Source organism: Barbus barbus (genome assembly GCF_936440315.1).
Source record: "Barbus barbus genome assembly, chromosome: 13".
Classification (NCBI taxonomy): Eukaryota; Metazoa; Chordata; class Actinopteri; order Cypriniformes; family Cyprinidae; genus Barbus; species Barbus barbus.
In genome coordinates, this window is record NC_136741.1 from 12,030,001 (window position 1) to 12,047,886 (window position 17,886).

Sequence of the window (17,886 nt, forward strand, 5' to 3'; positions counted from 1 at the left end):
TGCTCTGTTGGCTGTGGAGTCAAGACATTTGCAAATATGATTAAAAGAAGAATATGAGACAAAACTTCAGAATGTCGCATTTCATTATTAGCCGTTTAAACACATACATGTTTTACCAAATAAAAAGAACAGCACTTTTAGAGTTCATCCCACTCATTGATGTGAGCATAAGTATTGGGACAGTTGAACATAAGGCAGATATAAAAGATTAAAAGCTATTATTTAGTTGCAGATCCCTTGCGCACAATCACAGCAGTGAGTCTGTGACCCATAGACATCACCAGACTCTTGGTCTCATCCTTTGAAATACTTTTCCCAGCCTTTAATGCAGCCAATTCCAATTGTTGCTTGTTTTGGGGAGTTTCTACCTTTACTCTCCTCTTCAGCTGGTGAAATTCATGTTCAATCGGATTTAAATCTGGAGATTGACTTGGGCACTTATAAATTCCTTGACTGAACTGGCAGGGTGTTTTGGGTCATTGTCCTGATAGAATATGAAGTACTTCCTAATGAATCTGGTTGCATTTTCTTGAATATTGGTAGGCAAGATGGTTTTGTACCCTTCCAAATTCATTGTGCTACTGTCATCATACATTGTTATCAGTAAAGTTGAGAGGGCCTGTTCCAGAGACAGTCCCATGCCACGACACCACCTCCACCATGCTTTACAGATGAGGCTGTATGCTTGGGATCATTGCAGTTCCATTTTTTTCTCCACATTTCTGCTTTCCCATCACTTAGATAAAGGTTCATCTTTGTCTCATCGGTCCATAAACACTGTTCCAAAACTCTTCTGGCTCACCTTTGTGCTTTTTTGCTAACTCTAATCTTGCCTTTCTGTATTTAGTGCTGGTCAGAGGTTTGCATATTGCTGTGTATCATCTGTAATTCTGTGTCAAAGTCTCCTGAGGACAGTAGATTGTCAGAGCATCACCCCAGCTTTCTGGAAGTTGTTGGTGATTTTACAGACACATCTTTTAGGATTCATTTTCACAGCTTTTATGATTTGTCTGTCATCAATTACTGTTGTTTTCTCAGCCGATCAGGTCGTTGTTGGTTGCTGGTGGTTTCCAAACTCTTGATTTCTCCATGCCCTTTGTTTTTGCTAGAGCTCTAACTGACTTACTCTTTTCTTTTAGCATCCAAATTGTTTTCTTTTCTCTCAAAGTCTGCTCCCTCGTCTTCATCCTGGTTTGTGCGTGTCATCATCGAAAGCAAGATTCAGAATACAGAAGTAATGGATATAACTGATACGACACATTCCCTGCTTTTAATATTTGAAGAATTAATGCAGCAGGACACAGCTGATCACTTAGAAAGAAGGCAACTGTTCCAATACTTATGCTCACATCAGATAGAGGGATGAAACTCTAAAAGTGCTGAACTTCTTAGCTGGTAAAACATCTGTGTTGAATCACCAAATAATAAAATGTGACATTCTGTAGTTTTGTATCATATTCATCTTTTAATCATATTTGTAAATGTCTTGACTCCACAGCCAACAGAGCAATTTTGTCTTTACTGTTCCAATACTTTTGGAGGGCACTGTATTTACTTTGTCACTATTGTGACCCGATTAATGTCATAAAAGGTTTTAAGCTTACATTTAGTTATTTGCTGATGCCAAAAAAAACCCCAATAAGTAACAGGTATAGTCACAATTTAACTTAAACAATGGAAATAAAACACAGGGGCAAATTAATAAAATGTCCCCATGTTTCAACTAAAATGAATGATTAATAAAAAACGCTTGTGATTTGATATATTTTTCCCACATAATTTTTATCATTTCTAATATTTGTATTTGTGAAAATTATTACCATCGGTTTTTGATTTTGTTTTTCTGTTCATTTGAGTTCATGTAAGTTCACATAAATTTTGCTGAATTAACTTTTTCAAATCCATGTTCATGATTTTGCCAAAAGTAACACTTCTATAAGGCTTCACTAATTAATACATTTGTCATAACATTACTCTGAGTTTGACCTCATCTGGCATAAGTAAGATGCAGAGAGACTTTAGGAAATACACAGTTACTGCAGACTGATTCGCTTTTTCGCTTCACTAAAAATCTTCTTTTCATACACCATACTGAGCTATGTTTTTTAAGTCGAAGCTTGAGTGTTGTTATAATCTCCTGTTACAGAGTTCAATCTGTGGAGAGGAGGGGTAGTCAGAGTCCCCAAAATCCTTTGACAGAGTATCAGACATTCTTTCTTGTTTCATCATGTCTACATCAGCTTGAGCCTGATTGCAGCCAAATGCCTAACAATGGAATTTCGTTTTTTTTTTTTTTTTAAGTACCAGCTAAGCACTTCAGTGCTTTTTGTTAAACACAGATTAAAAGTCTCTAAACCATGATTGCAGAACTTTCAAAGGTTGCTTAAATTTCCAATAATCAAACTTTTGTCTTTGACCTTTCTTAAGTTCCTGAGCAGCAGGTGACAATGAGTGCCAATTTGTCATGCTGACATTTGTGCTGTGATACTCAGATAGACCTGCTGAGTCCAGTCAGTGCAAAATAACACACACACATGCACCCCTCTATCAGAGCCTGTTATGTTCTAACTTATGTTCTAGTTTACTCATACTAGCACTAAAAGTACAGTATAACTTCACCGATGAAAGGAAAGTGCATCATTTCAAGTGATATGCTATCATACAAAATTGCATCTTGTTACTACAAATCCTACTAAAAAACTGCTAGAAATTATAAATCATTCAGGCACTTTTTACATTTTTTTAACCAATTTCATACTATTTAGGACAGCAGTGCATTCAAATAACTAACTTTAATGATCTAGAATCAGATTTTTCTTGTTTACACTTCAAGTATGTGTAAATTCAATCTCACATGAGAATCAGATAAGATGAGCTTATCTTTAGTTTTTCATAAAATATTAATGGTGTGCAAGTATAGTGATGTTTATTGGTGCTCCACCCCCGTGCCACTGTGATACCTCTGCTTGTATCCTTCTACATTAGTCTAGGATTTAAATAATACAACAGATTTGGAAGATAGAGGGAAGACATAGCAAATTATGAAATTATTTGTTTGTGCAAACTACGTTAAATAAGAAGTATAATTTTAGGGCATCATATATGCTCATGATGCATGGCTTTTCTAAAAAGTAAGCATCTTAATTATCAAAATGCACTGTGACAAGCTAGATGGGGAAAACAAAATCAAGTGGAAATGCATTTGCCCTTAATTTAGTAATTAAATATATTTAAAAACAAATTATTATAACTAATATTTTTTAATGTGTGAAGCTTTTATTGTTTTTTAAAGTATCATGCTGCTAGCTTATCAACATAGTAGCAGCAAACTATTGAAGACAATTTTAAGTTGTTGCTTGTGTGGAACATAATGGAAGTTTTGCTTTGACACTTTTAGTGTAGACACCCTCAAGCCACTACAGTGCTTAATGTCAGTGGACACTCAGTCTTATATCAAGGCAAATCGCTTGATTTTGGAACATATGTCTTTCTTTTATGAGGTTTGTAACTAAGAACATAAATAAATGTATTTATTTATATCGGATTTATTTGGTCTTATAAATAATTTTTTCTCTCTCCTCCAGTCCCTATCACTTATTATTGTTTACATTTTTATAATCTGTATCATATCTTTTCAATATTTATATCTATTTTCTTTTTTAACTTAATGGAACTGTGGGAGACAAACAACGTCATTTTAATGTTTGATCTGCAGCCCAAACACAGAATAACTACTCAATCTTGATGAATCTACCTCTCTTTTGCTTCCCAGCAGGTTTTAGCATATAAATAAGATTAGACCATCTCTCCAGGTGGCAATGAGAGGATGGGATTGTTAACTAGATTTAGATGAAGCAGATAAGTCAACTTACTTGTTTTTATAAACGGCACATTTCAGATTTTTACCCTTTTAGGCTGCGATTATTGTTATGAGGAAGAGTTTTGCTGTTACTTTTGTCTCTAGGATTGCAGCTCAAACAGAGATGCATTCTCTATATTTGCATACATTAATTTTTACTACATTTTACTTACAATACTACGGGGCCACCAGAAAGTTGTTGTTTTTTTCCTAGCACTTAGATACAAAACTTTTAAATGGCACAGTAGTCACTGTTGCACAGGTACAGTAGGTGGTAAATTTAGACTGTTAATGTAGGTTTTCCTTGAATTTTTGCTGCTTTTGATGTACAGTACTCGGGACTATGTGATGCACAGTTTTAGACTTTTACATTTTTGTTATACATCTGCTTTCTACTACTACTTCTCACATCAGGCCACCATGAACGCTCGCACACAGAGGATTCTGGACTCAGGATCTCTGACCCAATCAGCACCTGCCAGCCCCACCAGCAAAGGAACACTCATACATCAAGCAGGGTGAGTTATGAATACTTAAATATGTATTTAATTTGCTTCAAATCAGTGCCAGGACCGTATAGACACCTGGAATGATTTTAATTTTTAAATAACAGGTGACAAAGCACAATGTAATAGCTTGTGCCTCTCTTATTTTATTCTCCTTTGCGTTTATTAAACAGCATCCTGCTCCTTTTGTATTATGTTTATTGCCTGTGCTATTGATTTTGTTTTAACATGCAGCATTGCAATGCATGCTGGTCCTGTTCTTTTGCAGCGCATTAATCTGTGTGTTATGGCCATGCTTGTTGGTGTTGTAGTGCTTCCCACAGATCCAAACGCTCTTCATCTCCCTCCAGCGGATCTCCACCTATGCCTGGTGCCTCCAGCTCCAGCCTCACCAATGAAGTGCCCAAACCGCCGATCCGAGAGGGACCGCCCTCTCGTCCACCATACACACCAACTCTGGGTGGTCAGGCGCCCCACTCGCAGCAGTTCCCACGCACCAGGAAGATGTTTGACAAGGGCCCTGATCAGGTAAAGCAGTGATATTGGTTTCCCATAGATCTATCCACAACCAGCTGTACTGTCTTTTTGACATGTCAAATGATTTAGGAAAACTGTTTCCCATTCTTGTGGTTTTCCTTTTTTTGTGGCACAGACACAAAATGAATCCACTAACAATGAGACCACTCGTAGCCCAGTGTCCAAGGCCTTGGATGCCTTCAATATTCATTTTATATAGAGCGTAAAACCTTTGTTAGATGGCTAGAACCTCAGTAGTCTTCAGTTAAGAAAGGAAAATTTCTCTCTGATGTACAAGAAACCCATAAAACACATAAAGATGTGTCTCACCTCTGGGTGAGAGAAAATGAGGACTATGGATGAACATAAATTAAATAAAAATATTGAAATATTTTTAATAATTTTTAAATGTAAATAACTCGAAATAACAAATAATGAAATAATTTCAAATGGAATTAGTATTTCATGTTCATATAATTGAAAAGAACTGAACTGAGCTGGATGATGGCATCACTAAATAAAAAATGAACTGACTTTAACTGAATATTCATATAACTGGCAAACAGTTGCATAAGAAGCAGAATAAAGCACAGTCAGAAGGTCATTATACAAGACCTAATCACCCTGTCAGGGTTTATTTGGTGATTCAGTTACATATTGTCACTTATGAGTGTTTATATATATATATAAATGTATACTTTTATATAGCAAGGATGAATTAAATTCCATTAATTTCCATTTTAAATAAATGCTGTTCTTGTGAATTTTTTTTATTGATTAAAGAATCCTGAGAAAAAACAGTTTCCATAAAATATGTATAATAATAAGTTAAATGGTACTCGATAATTATTAAGAGGAACGGTTTGAACATTTATAATAATAAGAGATGTTTCTTGAGCATATTAGAATGATTTTTGGAGGAGCGTGTGACTGAAGATTGGAATAATGACTGCTGAAAATTCTGCTTTGCCATCACAGGAATGTACCTTTTAAAATATATAGTAAAATAGGTTATTTTATATTGTAATAATAATTCACAATGTTATTGTTTTTTACAAATAAATGCAGTCCTTATGTGCATAAGACTTATTTCAAACTAAATTCAATGATTAATGCTCATGACTCATGCTGTTTTTGTTTAGTTGTCATGTAATAACTTTTGCCAATTCAGTTGCATGTTGTCATTTGTCTGTGTATTTCTCAGACTGCTGAGGATGGAGATGAGACAGCTGCTCACAGGAGCTGCTTCACTGTGAGTTTGCAGACGGGTCTTTGCGACTGGAGTGCCAAATACTTTGCTCAGCCCGTCATGAAGGTGAGTGCTGCACAGATCAGAAGTCAGATCTAATTAATTTACTTCTAAAGCAAACAAATTGAGTTAATGTATTGACTTCAAATCATTACTTAAGATTTAATTAGGCTAATTTAAACATGTTGATTAAGCCATTAAAAATGTAATGATAGTAAATGATTAGTAAATGGATGTGAAAGAGTTGGATCACTCTTCTAATATTATCAAAAAACAATTTGCCAGATAGTGAATTGAAGGTTAGTGATGAAGTGTCTCAGGATTGTGTGTGTGATCATTTGCTCATTATGACACAAACAGTGATTCAGTTCCAAAACCTAGTGAAGTCCTTGTGTGAAGTGTCTACTGCCTACAGCCTTCTAGTCAAGAACAGCATCCTAACCAAAATGGAAACTGTGAGGTTTGGTGCCAAGAACCCAAACACAGTTAGATTAACAAACTTTATTTAAATAAATAAATGAACAAGGCAGAAAACAAACAAGAGCTGACAAACACTGAGTCTGGGGCTGCCTTTACCAGCAAGGACACTGGGAGAAGTGAAAGCAAAGCAAGTATCAGATCCAGAAGAACAATCCAAAGGGTGAATAGACAGGAGAAATCAGAGCCAGGCAGGAGGTAGTAATGTTATCAGAATTTTTTACATAAAAATACACCATAATTTAGAAGTAATAGGCTTTTTTCTGTCCTGTTTTGACCGCCCTCATCAGATCGCTCTGTTTGAATAGGTGTGGCGGATTGTAGACTCAGAAGTAAACGCCCACTGTTATGATTGGCTAACAGTTGTGAATGTTTCACAGCCTACATCCTTCACAGATGGACGCTGCTGTGATTTAGGTTAAAAACACATAAATACTCAGTACCTATCTGTAATAACTAGGGCTGGGTATCGTTCAAAAATGTTCGATACCGGTTCCTGAACGATACTTTTTTCGATACCAATTTTATGAAAACAGTTTTAACAAGATTACATTATCTCAAAAAACTTTGGTTTTATTTTTTCAGCTTGTTGACATGTATACAGACTCAAAGACTCATCTCCTGAGCCACTGCACAAAGGAACAAAATATAGCCAACACAATAAATCAGTACAAATAATTTTAATAAAGCTCAAATAGTTTTCAGTTTACACTAGTGCGTGCTCGTTTTAAAACGCATAGCTCAGACAGAATCATCATTTCTATTAATTTATTCTAGGTTGTTAAAGACTTTTAAAATCTTTATCCACTTTCATAAGTGGATGTTTTATTTTCTTTTTCAATATGTTTTATTGTTATTAAATTTTATGTTGTAGTATGTCAAATTTATTCTTAAAACAGCCTTATGAAATGTTTTCTTTTTCCTCAGAAATTCTGTGTTCTGTATCTGGTTTTCAAATGAAGGCATAAAACATTAATTTAATTTTTCTTTTAAATTATTGAAAATAAAACTTTATTTATTTTGGCAAACAACATTTTACTATTAAAATTAAAACATGGAAGAAATGTTGTGTGATCATTAATTAAAAAATAAGAGTTTTAATCATTTTAATAGTAGCCTAGTAGTAGCAGTATGTACTGTCCGCTGAACAATATTAATTTATTTCTGCCGCAGTGTCTTCCAAGTTAAACCAAACTTTTATTTTGACGGGTTTCCGGGAATACCTTTACAGTTCTGTGTGTATATGATATGACGCAAGTTTTACTCAAATCAAACGTTAAAATGCTCATGAAGTGACTCTCAGAGCAGTTCTGGAGCTGTTGTTCATGTGTTTATGTCCTCATTTAGTGAGACGGCAGACACTGAAATGTCACGCGAGCTTCAGTCTGTGTCAAGTAAGCGAAACTGCGCGATATAGAGAGCAGACTGCTCCGTACGCTTTCGAATTGCTCTCGCGGATGTCAAACACTGATCAATTAGCACCGCGTCACTTCTAGTCAAACACACCTAGTGCTGCAGGCTTATCGGCTCACTGACGTTAATGAGATTAACCCCTTAGGTATCGAAATTTGGTACCGAACGACAGGTATTTTCGATACTCGGTGGTATCGAGGCAATTCGGTAGGTGCCTGAAAAGTATCGAACTCGATATCCAGCCCTAGTAATAACATACAAAGTAATAGTGTCTACATAATAATAAAAACAGTTACTCACACTTTTGTGGTGCGACATTACTGTCGGATCCAATATAATCGACGCAGCATTGTCTTTTAGTTTTAATCTTTCTGAAAAATCTGCATGGAATTGTGCCTTGTCTGTAAACGTATCCGCGGTAAAATGAAGTGAACAAAGGACCAAGTTCTTACTGACGCGGTCTGCAACTTCATGAAACATAAAGTTCATCCACTCTTACCTAATGTTGGGATCAGAAGAAAGTCAATGCAAAGACTGTATTTTCCCACAACTGGCACTGCACAGCGTCTTTATGGCCATTTTGATGTATGGAGCACATAACATCTCCCACTGAAGCCATATTGACAGTCTGGCCTTCTATGATGACACACTAACTCAGAAATAAGTTAAGACCAAGTTGTAGGCATTTATTCGCAAAAACTTAAGATTAGATTAGATTCAACTTTATTGTCATTGCACATGTAAGGTACAGGGCAACGAAATGCAGTTAGCATCTAACCAGAAGTGCAATAAGCAGAGGTATAGGATATACAGTGCCTACAATATGTTACATATGTACAGAATATACAGATAAGGCAGTAGTACTATGGACATAATTTACAAATTTTTAAATACTATCAGTATGATATACAGATGGGTGATATGAACATACTATACAGATGGATTGTGCAGTAAATGTATGTACACTATGAGCAAAAACTATGAATATAATTACAAATTGATATGAATAAGCTATACATTAAGATATATAAACACTAGTGCAATGAACATTGAAAGTGCATAGAAATAAAAATTTCCAGTACATAGTACTCAGTGTGTAGATTGTTTTTTTTTTTCTTTAAATCGATTTAATGATGGGGAGGAGTGAACAGTTTGTAGTGGTGTGTGAGGGGGGTATCATTGGGCAGAGTTTAGTAGGGAAACAGCTGTAGGGAAAAAGCTGTTCCTGAGTCTGCTTGTCCTTGTTCGGAGGCTCCTGAAGTGCCTCCCAGAGGGCAGTAAGTTAAACAGTCTATGGTCAGGGTGAGAGGAGTCCTTAAGAATGCCGCGAGCTCGACGTAAACAGCGTTTTCTCTGGACGTCCTCAATGGCAGGAAGTGGTGTCCCTGTGATGCGTTGGGCAGTTTTCACCACCCTCTGCAGTGCCTTGCGGTCAGCAGCTGAGCAGTTCCCATACCAGACTGTGATACAGTTGGTCAGGATGCTTTCAATCGCACACCGGTAGAAGTTAACCAGGATGGCTGGAGACAGGTGATTCTTCTTCAGTGTCCTAAGGAAGAAGAGGCGTTGGTGAGCCTTCTTGACTAGGCTGGATGTGTCGGTGGTCCAGGTCAGGTCCTCCGAGATGTGGGTTCCCAGGAACTTGAAGCTGGAGACACGTTCAACAACCATCCCGTTAATGTGGATGGGGTCATGCGTTCCACTTTTCTTCTTCCTGAAGTCCACAATAAGCTCCTTTGTCTTGCTGGTGTTGAGGAGCAGGCTATTGTCAGCACACCATGCAGTCAGGTGCTGTACCTCCTCCCTTTAGGCAGTCTCATCGTTGTCTCTGATGAGGCCAATCACTGTGGTGTCGTCAGCAAACTTGATGATGGAGTTGGATCCATGCACAGGCCTGCAGTCATGGGTGTAGAGGGAGTAGAGAAATGGGCTCAGCACACAGCCCTGTGGTACGCCGATATTGAGTGTGATGGTGGTGGAGCAGGTGTGGCCTGACCTAACATGCTGAGGTCTGTTGGTCAGAAAGTCCATAGTCCAGCTGCAGAGGGAGGTGTTAACACCCAAGTCACCAAGTTTAGTGATCAGCTTGGAGGGAATGACGGTGTTGAATGCTGAGCTGAAATCAACAAACAACATCCGTGCATATGTGTTGTTGTTTTCCAGGTGTGTGAGTACCGAGTGCAGTACTGTGCATACTGCATCCTCAGTGCTTCTATTGCTTCTATAGGCAAATTGGTGTGGGTCCAGTGTGGGTGGGAGGCAGTTCTTGAGGTGTGCCAGGACCAATCGCTCAAAGCACTTCATAACAATGGGTGTGAGTGCTACGGGGCGGTAGTCATTCAGGCACGTTGGGGAGGAGTGTTTCGGCACTGGCACAATGGATGTGGACTTAAAGCATGTTGGCACCGTTGCTTGGGTGAGTGACAGGTTGAAAATGTCTGTGAAGACCCCTGCGAGCTACTCTGCACATATCCTGAGCACACGTCCAGGAATGCCGTCGGGGCCAGCAGCCTTGCATGCATTGATCCGGCTCGATGCTGTGCAGACATCTGTGGAGGTGAGTTTGAGGGTCTGATGGTCTCCTGAGAGTGTGATCTTGGTGGCTGTCTCCTTGTTGTTGTCAAAGCGAGCATAAAAGTCATTTAGCTCGTTAAGGAAGGAGACGTCTGTGACCGTCGGAGTGGAGTTGCATGGCTTGTAGTCACTGATGACCTGAATGCCCTGCCACATGCGCCGGGGGTCAGAGTTGGAAAAATGCTCCTCTACCTTTAGCTTGTAGCAGTGCTTTAAGCAGGTAGGTAGACAGGTAGGTCAGCTTTATCAAAAGATGTAGATGCCAACTGATGAATAAAACAGTTAAGTCAAGTCACCTTTATTTATATAGCACTTTATACAATACAAATTGTGCCAAAGCAGCTTTACAGTGTTATACAGGAAAAGCATGTGCTGATAATGCTAGAGGACAATAAATTAAAGTAAATTTTTCATTTAAAGTCAGTTCATTGTTGATTGTGATGTTATCATCAAGCTCAGTTCAGTTCTTTTCAAATAGTGTCTGTGCAATCAAATAGACAGTTTTGACAGAAATTTTGTTCCTAACTAAGCAAGCCAAAGGTGACCGTGACAAGGAACCAAAACTCCATCGCTGACAGAAATGGAGAAAAAAACCTTGAGAGAAACCAGGCTCAGTCCGGGGGCCAATTCTCCTCTGGCCAGAAGAAACCAGCATGGTGCGTTTAATTCCAGGCTGCAGTGCAAGTCAGATTGAGCAGAGGACTCATTTGGTTCTCGTGGTCTTGTGACCAGGTCTTCACTGGGGATCTGTCTCTAGGGCTCATCAAAACAGGTAACAGTCTTTCTCTTCCCTCAGAGTCTTTAGTAAACAAGGAACTACAGCTAAGGATCTTGGTTTAACAGCATTCACAGAACGATTGCAAGCAAGAGAGAGAAGAAACAGGAACTATTACAGATCAGAGCCCTCCTGCAGGGATGTATACAGGTAACTCCAGCATCAAACAAATCATTAAGTAATACCAAATAGCAGGACACAGGCTGACAACAGGAACAGGCAACTTATGACTATAGCTGCGTCCTGATTTAGAGACTGAATTCAAAGGCCACACCTTCACAGGCTGTGAATTTTGGACCGAGTGTTGTTTAAATGGGACTGTCTAGCCTACAGAGGATTTATCTTGTCGCCTAGCAACTGTGACAGCTGCGTTTGACAACAGTAACATTTGTACTGGACTTTTTTGAAAGTGATATTAAACTGGCCGAAAACAAAACTGTCTAAATATGTTCACTTTGGTCCATTTCTGTATAAAATTAATTTTATAAACTATATAAAATTGCATCTTAGTACAATATAAGTTAACATTTTAACTGCTTTAAAGTTTTTTTTATTTTTACGTTTGTAGAATTAGATATTCAAGTAAGTTGAAACCCAATACTTGCATTTAAAAGTGTAATTCTCTCAAAAAAAATCCTGTCAACACTGGCACGCAATGGATTCTACATGTAGGGTAGGGTAGACTGCGAAAGGGGCCATCTGTTAAAGTCTTCATTGCCTGAGAAATGCATTTCCAGGCAGCATTTTATCAGGACAGCTTTTTGTCACACCTTTGTGATGCGATCGCCCTTCAAATGTGGTCCAGACACTCTGATAATGAGACACAGGTAAGTCTTGTTAACACTTAGGAGACTGAGAGTGGGTGCGAGGAAAAAGTGGGGCAGAGTCCAGAGTGCACATGCAACTCGTGTATGCAGATTTTAAGGACCCACATAAGGTGAGAAAACAGTGAGGTAAGATATTGTGACCCAATAAAAGTTACGTTGTTCTGTTTCCATGGTGATGGCTCTCCTAAGAGAGTGTTTTTCTTCACCCGGTTTTCTTTATTTCAAAAAGAGGAGAAAACCCTTTCTGCCTGTTCCCAGCCAAACTAGAGCTGCCAATCCTCATTGTCCCCAGAGGGGACTCCCTCGCACACACACAAAACTGCTGCTGCTGCAGTAATCAGTATGCTGTCCCATAAATCAATATTTAAAACACACACTAACAAAAGCACCATGTTTTTACCATGTTATTTGGGCATGTTCCATGGTGTACTATATAAGTACCATGATATGGTATAAAAATGGTAATCCTTCAGAACCATGGTAATATCATCTAATACTACAACTACACTGCACCGCCACAGCATTTCAGTAAGAAAGGACTATATTTAGCAGTTGTTTGTATTTATAATGTGCAAATGAGAGTATTGTTTTGTTCTTTGTCTCTAAGCAGAGAGACAAAGGTGTGTCAGACATGGGTGTGTGTGTGCGCATGTGTGTTTTGTGTCCAGTCCTGAGGCAGTATATGCATCCCATCAGTATGTGATCAGTTAGGAACACACACAGCCTGTGGCACAGAACTGAGAGTAATACTTCATGTTTACTGCAAGAGAACAAGACACATTAATAATCAATAATGGGTTGGAGACAAAACAACATAAAACATCAAGAAAGGAGCATATACAATCTAATATATACATAATTGTTAGTTCCCGTCCTTGATTCTGATTGGTCAACAGATTGGTGTTTTATTCATGATAAAACACAGATATGACCAGTTCACCGAAAGGTTCTGTGTATCACTGCGCAACATCCTTAGCAACCACCCCTAGCAACATAATCAATATAGTATCAAAACTGTTTGATGAGTTATGTATTTCAGTAGAATTAACAGTTTATCAGTTGTGTAATGAATTATGAGTGACCCCTGCTGCCGTTATGTTGTGTTAGTCACCTTTAATAGTTTTTCATGCTGCAAGATAAGCAGATGTATGTGTGTGAGAAAACATAATTTATGGTGTTAAAAAAAATCAATGCTGGACTGTGCATTTCACACCTAGGCCTTTAGTGGTGTCCTACCTGAATTATTCCACTTCTTAATACCATCATATGAGGACACGGCAATAGAAACAAATCAACCATTAAATTGCAAAGTAAAACAGAAATTACAGTATTTTACACCTCACAAGAAATAACAGTCAATTTTATTACGGTTACTTTTCTTAAAGACATTCTTGATGACGTATGCAACCTACAAATTGTGACCTCCGGAGGATGCAGCCTCTGAAATGAGACACAGCGATTATTATACAGAAACTCAGTATAACAGGACATTGCATCACAGGCTCATGCAGCGAGAATTACCATTACTAAAGCAAGAAAGACAATTCAGTCTCACAGGTCTTCTTTCACTGCAGCCACAGCTGCATGATCTCGAAGCAGAAGCATCAATATTAACCTAATAAAAGTACTAAAAAACAGTCCACCCGGGGGATTATGGTTTTCCTGATTTGAAATGAAGGCAAATTGTGTGTTTTTGTGCAAAAGAAAAAGCATAAACGGTTATTGAAAAAGCTTACCAACTGTTTTGAAGAATATGAGTATGACATAATTACTTTCAGTTTACAGTCTATAGTTTAAATATAATACAAAGGCCCAGTTTCACAGACAGGGCTTAGACTAAACCAGGATTAGGCCATAGTTCAATTAGGACATTAAGGTAACTTTTATAAACGTACTTAGAAAAAAAACATGCTGAAAATGCTGAAAGTTGAGTCTGTCCTGTCATATTTCTAGCATAAGTTTTAATTCGCTTTAGGACTAAGAATGTCCGTTCGACAGAAGCAGTGAACACAGGGATAGTCACCAAACATACCAATGTGTACAGTTACCTCATGCTCTCACCCAGATTTTTCTGCTGAAGGAAATCAAGATCATCAACGGAACTTTTGCCTTTAAAAGCAGTCATGGCATACATTACAGTCAGGGACAGATCGAATAGTGTTCCTCAACTCTGCGTTAAGCTGGAGAATGCTGTATGCGTGTATTTTTTACAGTATGTCTGAAACTGCTGGGGGTTGAGGAGGGAAACATTACAGGTCCTTCTCAAAAAATTTGCATATTGTGATAAAGTTCATTATTTTCTGTAATATACTGATAAACATTAGACTTTCATATATTTTAGATTCATTACAACACAACTGAAGTAGTTCAAGCCTTTTATTGTTTTAATATTGATGATTTTGGCATACAGCTCATGAAAACCCAAAATTCCTATCTCAAAAAATTAGCATATCATGAAAAGGTTCTCTAAACGAGCTATTAACCTAATCATCTGAATCAACTAATTAACTCTAAACACCTGCAAAAGATTCCTGAGGATTTTAAAAACTCCCAGCCTGGTTCATTACTCAAAACCGCAATCATGGGTAAGACTGCCGACCTGACTGCTGTCCAGAAGGCCATCATTGACACCCTCAAGCAAGAGGGTAAGACACAGAAAGAAATTTCTGAACGAATAGGCTGTTCCCAGAGTGCTGTATCAAGGCACCTCAGTGGGAAGTCTGTGGGAAGGAAAAAGTGTGGCAGAAAACGCAGCACAACGAGAAGAGGTGACCGGACCCTGAGGAAGATTGTGGAGAAGGACCGATTCCAGACCTTGGGGGACCTGCGGAAGCAGTGGACTGAGTCTGGAGTAGAAACATCCAGAGCCACCGTGTACAGGCGTGTGCAGGAAATGGGCTACAGGTGCCGCATTCCCCAGATCAAGCCACTTTTGAACCAGAAACAGCGGCAGAAGCGCCTGACCTGGGCTACAGAGAAGCAGCACTGGACTGTTGCTCAGTGTTCCAAAGTACTTTTTTCGGATGAAAGCAAATTTTGCATGTCATTCGGAAATCAAGGTGCCAGAGTCTGGAGGAAGACTGGGGAGAGGGAAATGCCAAAATGCCTGAAGTCCAGTGTCAAGTACCCACAGTCAGTGATGGTCTGGGGTGCCATGTCAGCTGCTGGTGTTGGTCCACTGTGTTTTATCAACAGCAGGGTCAATGCAGCTAGCTATCAGGAGATTTTGGAGCACTTCATGCTTCCATCTGCTGAAAAGCTTTATGGAGATGAAGATTTCATTTTTCAGCACGACCTGGCACCTGCTCACAGTGCCAAAACCACTGGTAAATGGTTTACTGACCATGGTATTACTCTGCTCAATTGGCCTGCCAACTCTCCTGACCTGAACCCCATAGAGAATCTGTGGGATATTGTGAAGAGAAAGTTGAGAGACGCAAGACCCAACACTCTGGATGAGCTTAAGGCCGCTATTGAAGCATCCTGGGCCTCCATAACACCTCAGCAGTGCCACAGGCTGATTGCCTCCATGCCACGCCGCATCGAAGCAGTCATTTCTGCAAAAGGATTCCAGACCAAGTATTGAGTGCATAAATGAACATAATGGCCATTCTTTTATTGGTCGAATGAAATATGCTAATTTTTTGAGATAGGAATTTTGGGTTTTCATGAGCTGTATGCCAAAATCATCAATATTAAAACAATAAAAGGCTTGAACTACTTCAGTTGTGTTGTAATGAATCTAAAATATATGAAAGTCTAATGTTTATCAGTACATTACAGAAAATAATTAACTTTATCACAATATGCTAATTTTTTTAGAAGGACCTGTAATGTTTCATGGTCTTGAAATCTATTCCGTATCTGGCAGAGAATGTTGTCCAAAACATTTCTTTGGAATTGGTTGTAGTATCCACAAAGGTCTCCTTGTGCTTGGCCTCTCAGTGCACACGGAGCGCATAAGATGCGCGCAGTGGCTTCGTAGATCTCATCAAATCAGATCAAAACTCCTTCACCCTTGCCATACATAATTGTACATTCAATGTTTTGTTCTGTAGTTTTGCAAAAAGCACATCTGAATGCTCAAAAATCACATTAAATGTGTGAAGCAAATAACAAAACTCAGTCATCCAGACGTGCATTAAATCCATCAGCACAATGCAGTCCTTGTCAAGCTCATCATGATATTCCAGTATGTGGTGAAACAGCTCCTTTAGGACACTCTTCTCAAAGACTGTACTGACTAGTCTCGATGTGTATTGCCAACACATTGGTGCCACACGAAAAAGATACGACAGGCAAATATCGTCCAGTAGTTGCCTGTGCTTAAGGAATCTAGAGAAAAATAGGCCATTTAGTTGGTCAAAAAAGATCTTGCATTCTTTAAGCTTGGAGTCCCCTTAAGTCAGTACTAAATTCAAACGATGTGCATAGCAGTTAATAAGCCCATTGGTGCTCTCTCCTTAAGATTCATCTGCACCCCATTTAGTCCAGATGACATGACAGCTGCACCATCGAAACACCTTGCCACAACTTTAACTAGACAGTCATATTTCGCCAATAAACAAGAGCAGCGATATCATTGGCACGCTTGCCACTAGTAACATCTTCAAATCTGACAAACTGCTCCTTGACACCTGTGCCAATCACATAATGCAGGACTAGTGCAAGCTGCACTGCATTACTCACGTCTGTCATCTCGTCTCTCATAACAGCAACGAAAGTTGCTTTATTGATCTCCTTTCTTATCTGTTCTCTCATCACTTCAACAGTAGCATTAATCAGGTTGTTTTTTATTTTGCCTGACATCCCACAAAACACTTTGTTAGTGGACAGGTGGTGATGTAGTCTGTGTTTTTTTCAGCAAGAAAAGAAAGAAGCTCCAAATAGTTGCCTTTACTGTATTTGTGGATCCAGCGCTTTTATCATGTCCTTTAAATGAAAGTTCCTGTTTACCAAAAAATACTGTATAAAACGGTCTATTAGTCTTTTCAATATTGCCCTATTTTTCTTCACATTTTCATTGTGTAGGAAAAATTTTAGGGGAAAATAACAAGAAATAACAAAAAAAGTAACAACAGTACATAACATTTTTGCTTTAATACTTGTATTCTGTGGTAACTGTTTTTTAAAAGCAAAAAGGTATGAGGCTGTGCTGTACAAAACCATTTCCTTGGGTGTTGTCTTGATGTTGCCACTACAGTGCACCTGTTGTTACTTTCATTTGCACCAAAGACCATAAACTAATTCACAATTCCTGAAGTTTAATTACTTGGTGATTCAAGTTTAATTGACTTGATGAATCCCTGAAGTTTTGATTATGATAATTAATTGTTCTTTATTTATTTATTTATTTTTAGCAGTAAGATTGTGTACAAGGTTGTGTGTATATATTGAGGGGGGGGGGGGGGGGGGGTGATGCTGGAAAAGGTATAGGTTAGGGTGCGATGGAGGTCGACCATGATTTTCACCTTCTTGTTCTCTTAACCAGGTTGAGTTAATTTCCTCAATACATCATACAATGACAGTTTCCAAGCCAAACACAGAATGTAGTCCAAAGAGCCTAATAATAGCTTTGATGGTTATGTAATTATAGAAAAATTATTATAGTTCCCTCTTGAGTCAATAACAAAATAAGACACTGTCAATGTATTATATATATTTTCTATTAAATATTGTGGAAATATTTT

At 38.4% G+C, this 17,886-nt stretch overlaps 1 protein-coding gene across 2 annotated transcripts in view; it reads left to right on the forward strand.

The window, feature by feature from the left end:
• Positions 1–17,886, forward strand: part of LOC306878679 (regulatory-associated protein of mTOR-like) — a 273,686-nt gene that overhangs the window by 233,188 nt on the left and 22,612 nt on the right. Inside the window, exons 23-25 of one of the 2 annotated variants that reach the window (XM_079431159.1) lie at positions 4,274–4,377; positions 4,677–4,893; positions 6,086–6,196. In XM_079431159.1, coding sequence (XP_079287285.1) covers positions 4,274–4,377; positions 4,677–4,893; positions 6,086–6,196 — 432 coding nt within the window. The remainder of the gene's footprint in view (positions 1–4,273; positions 4,378–4,676; positions 4,894–6,085; positions 6,197–17,886) is intronic. The other variant, XM_079431160.1, reaches the window with a different exon arrangement.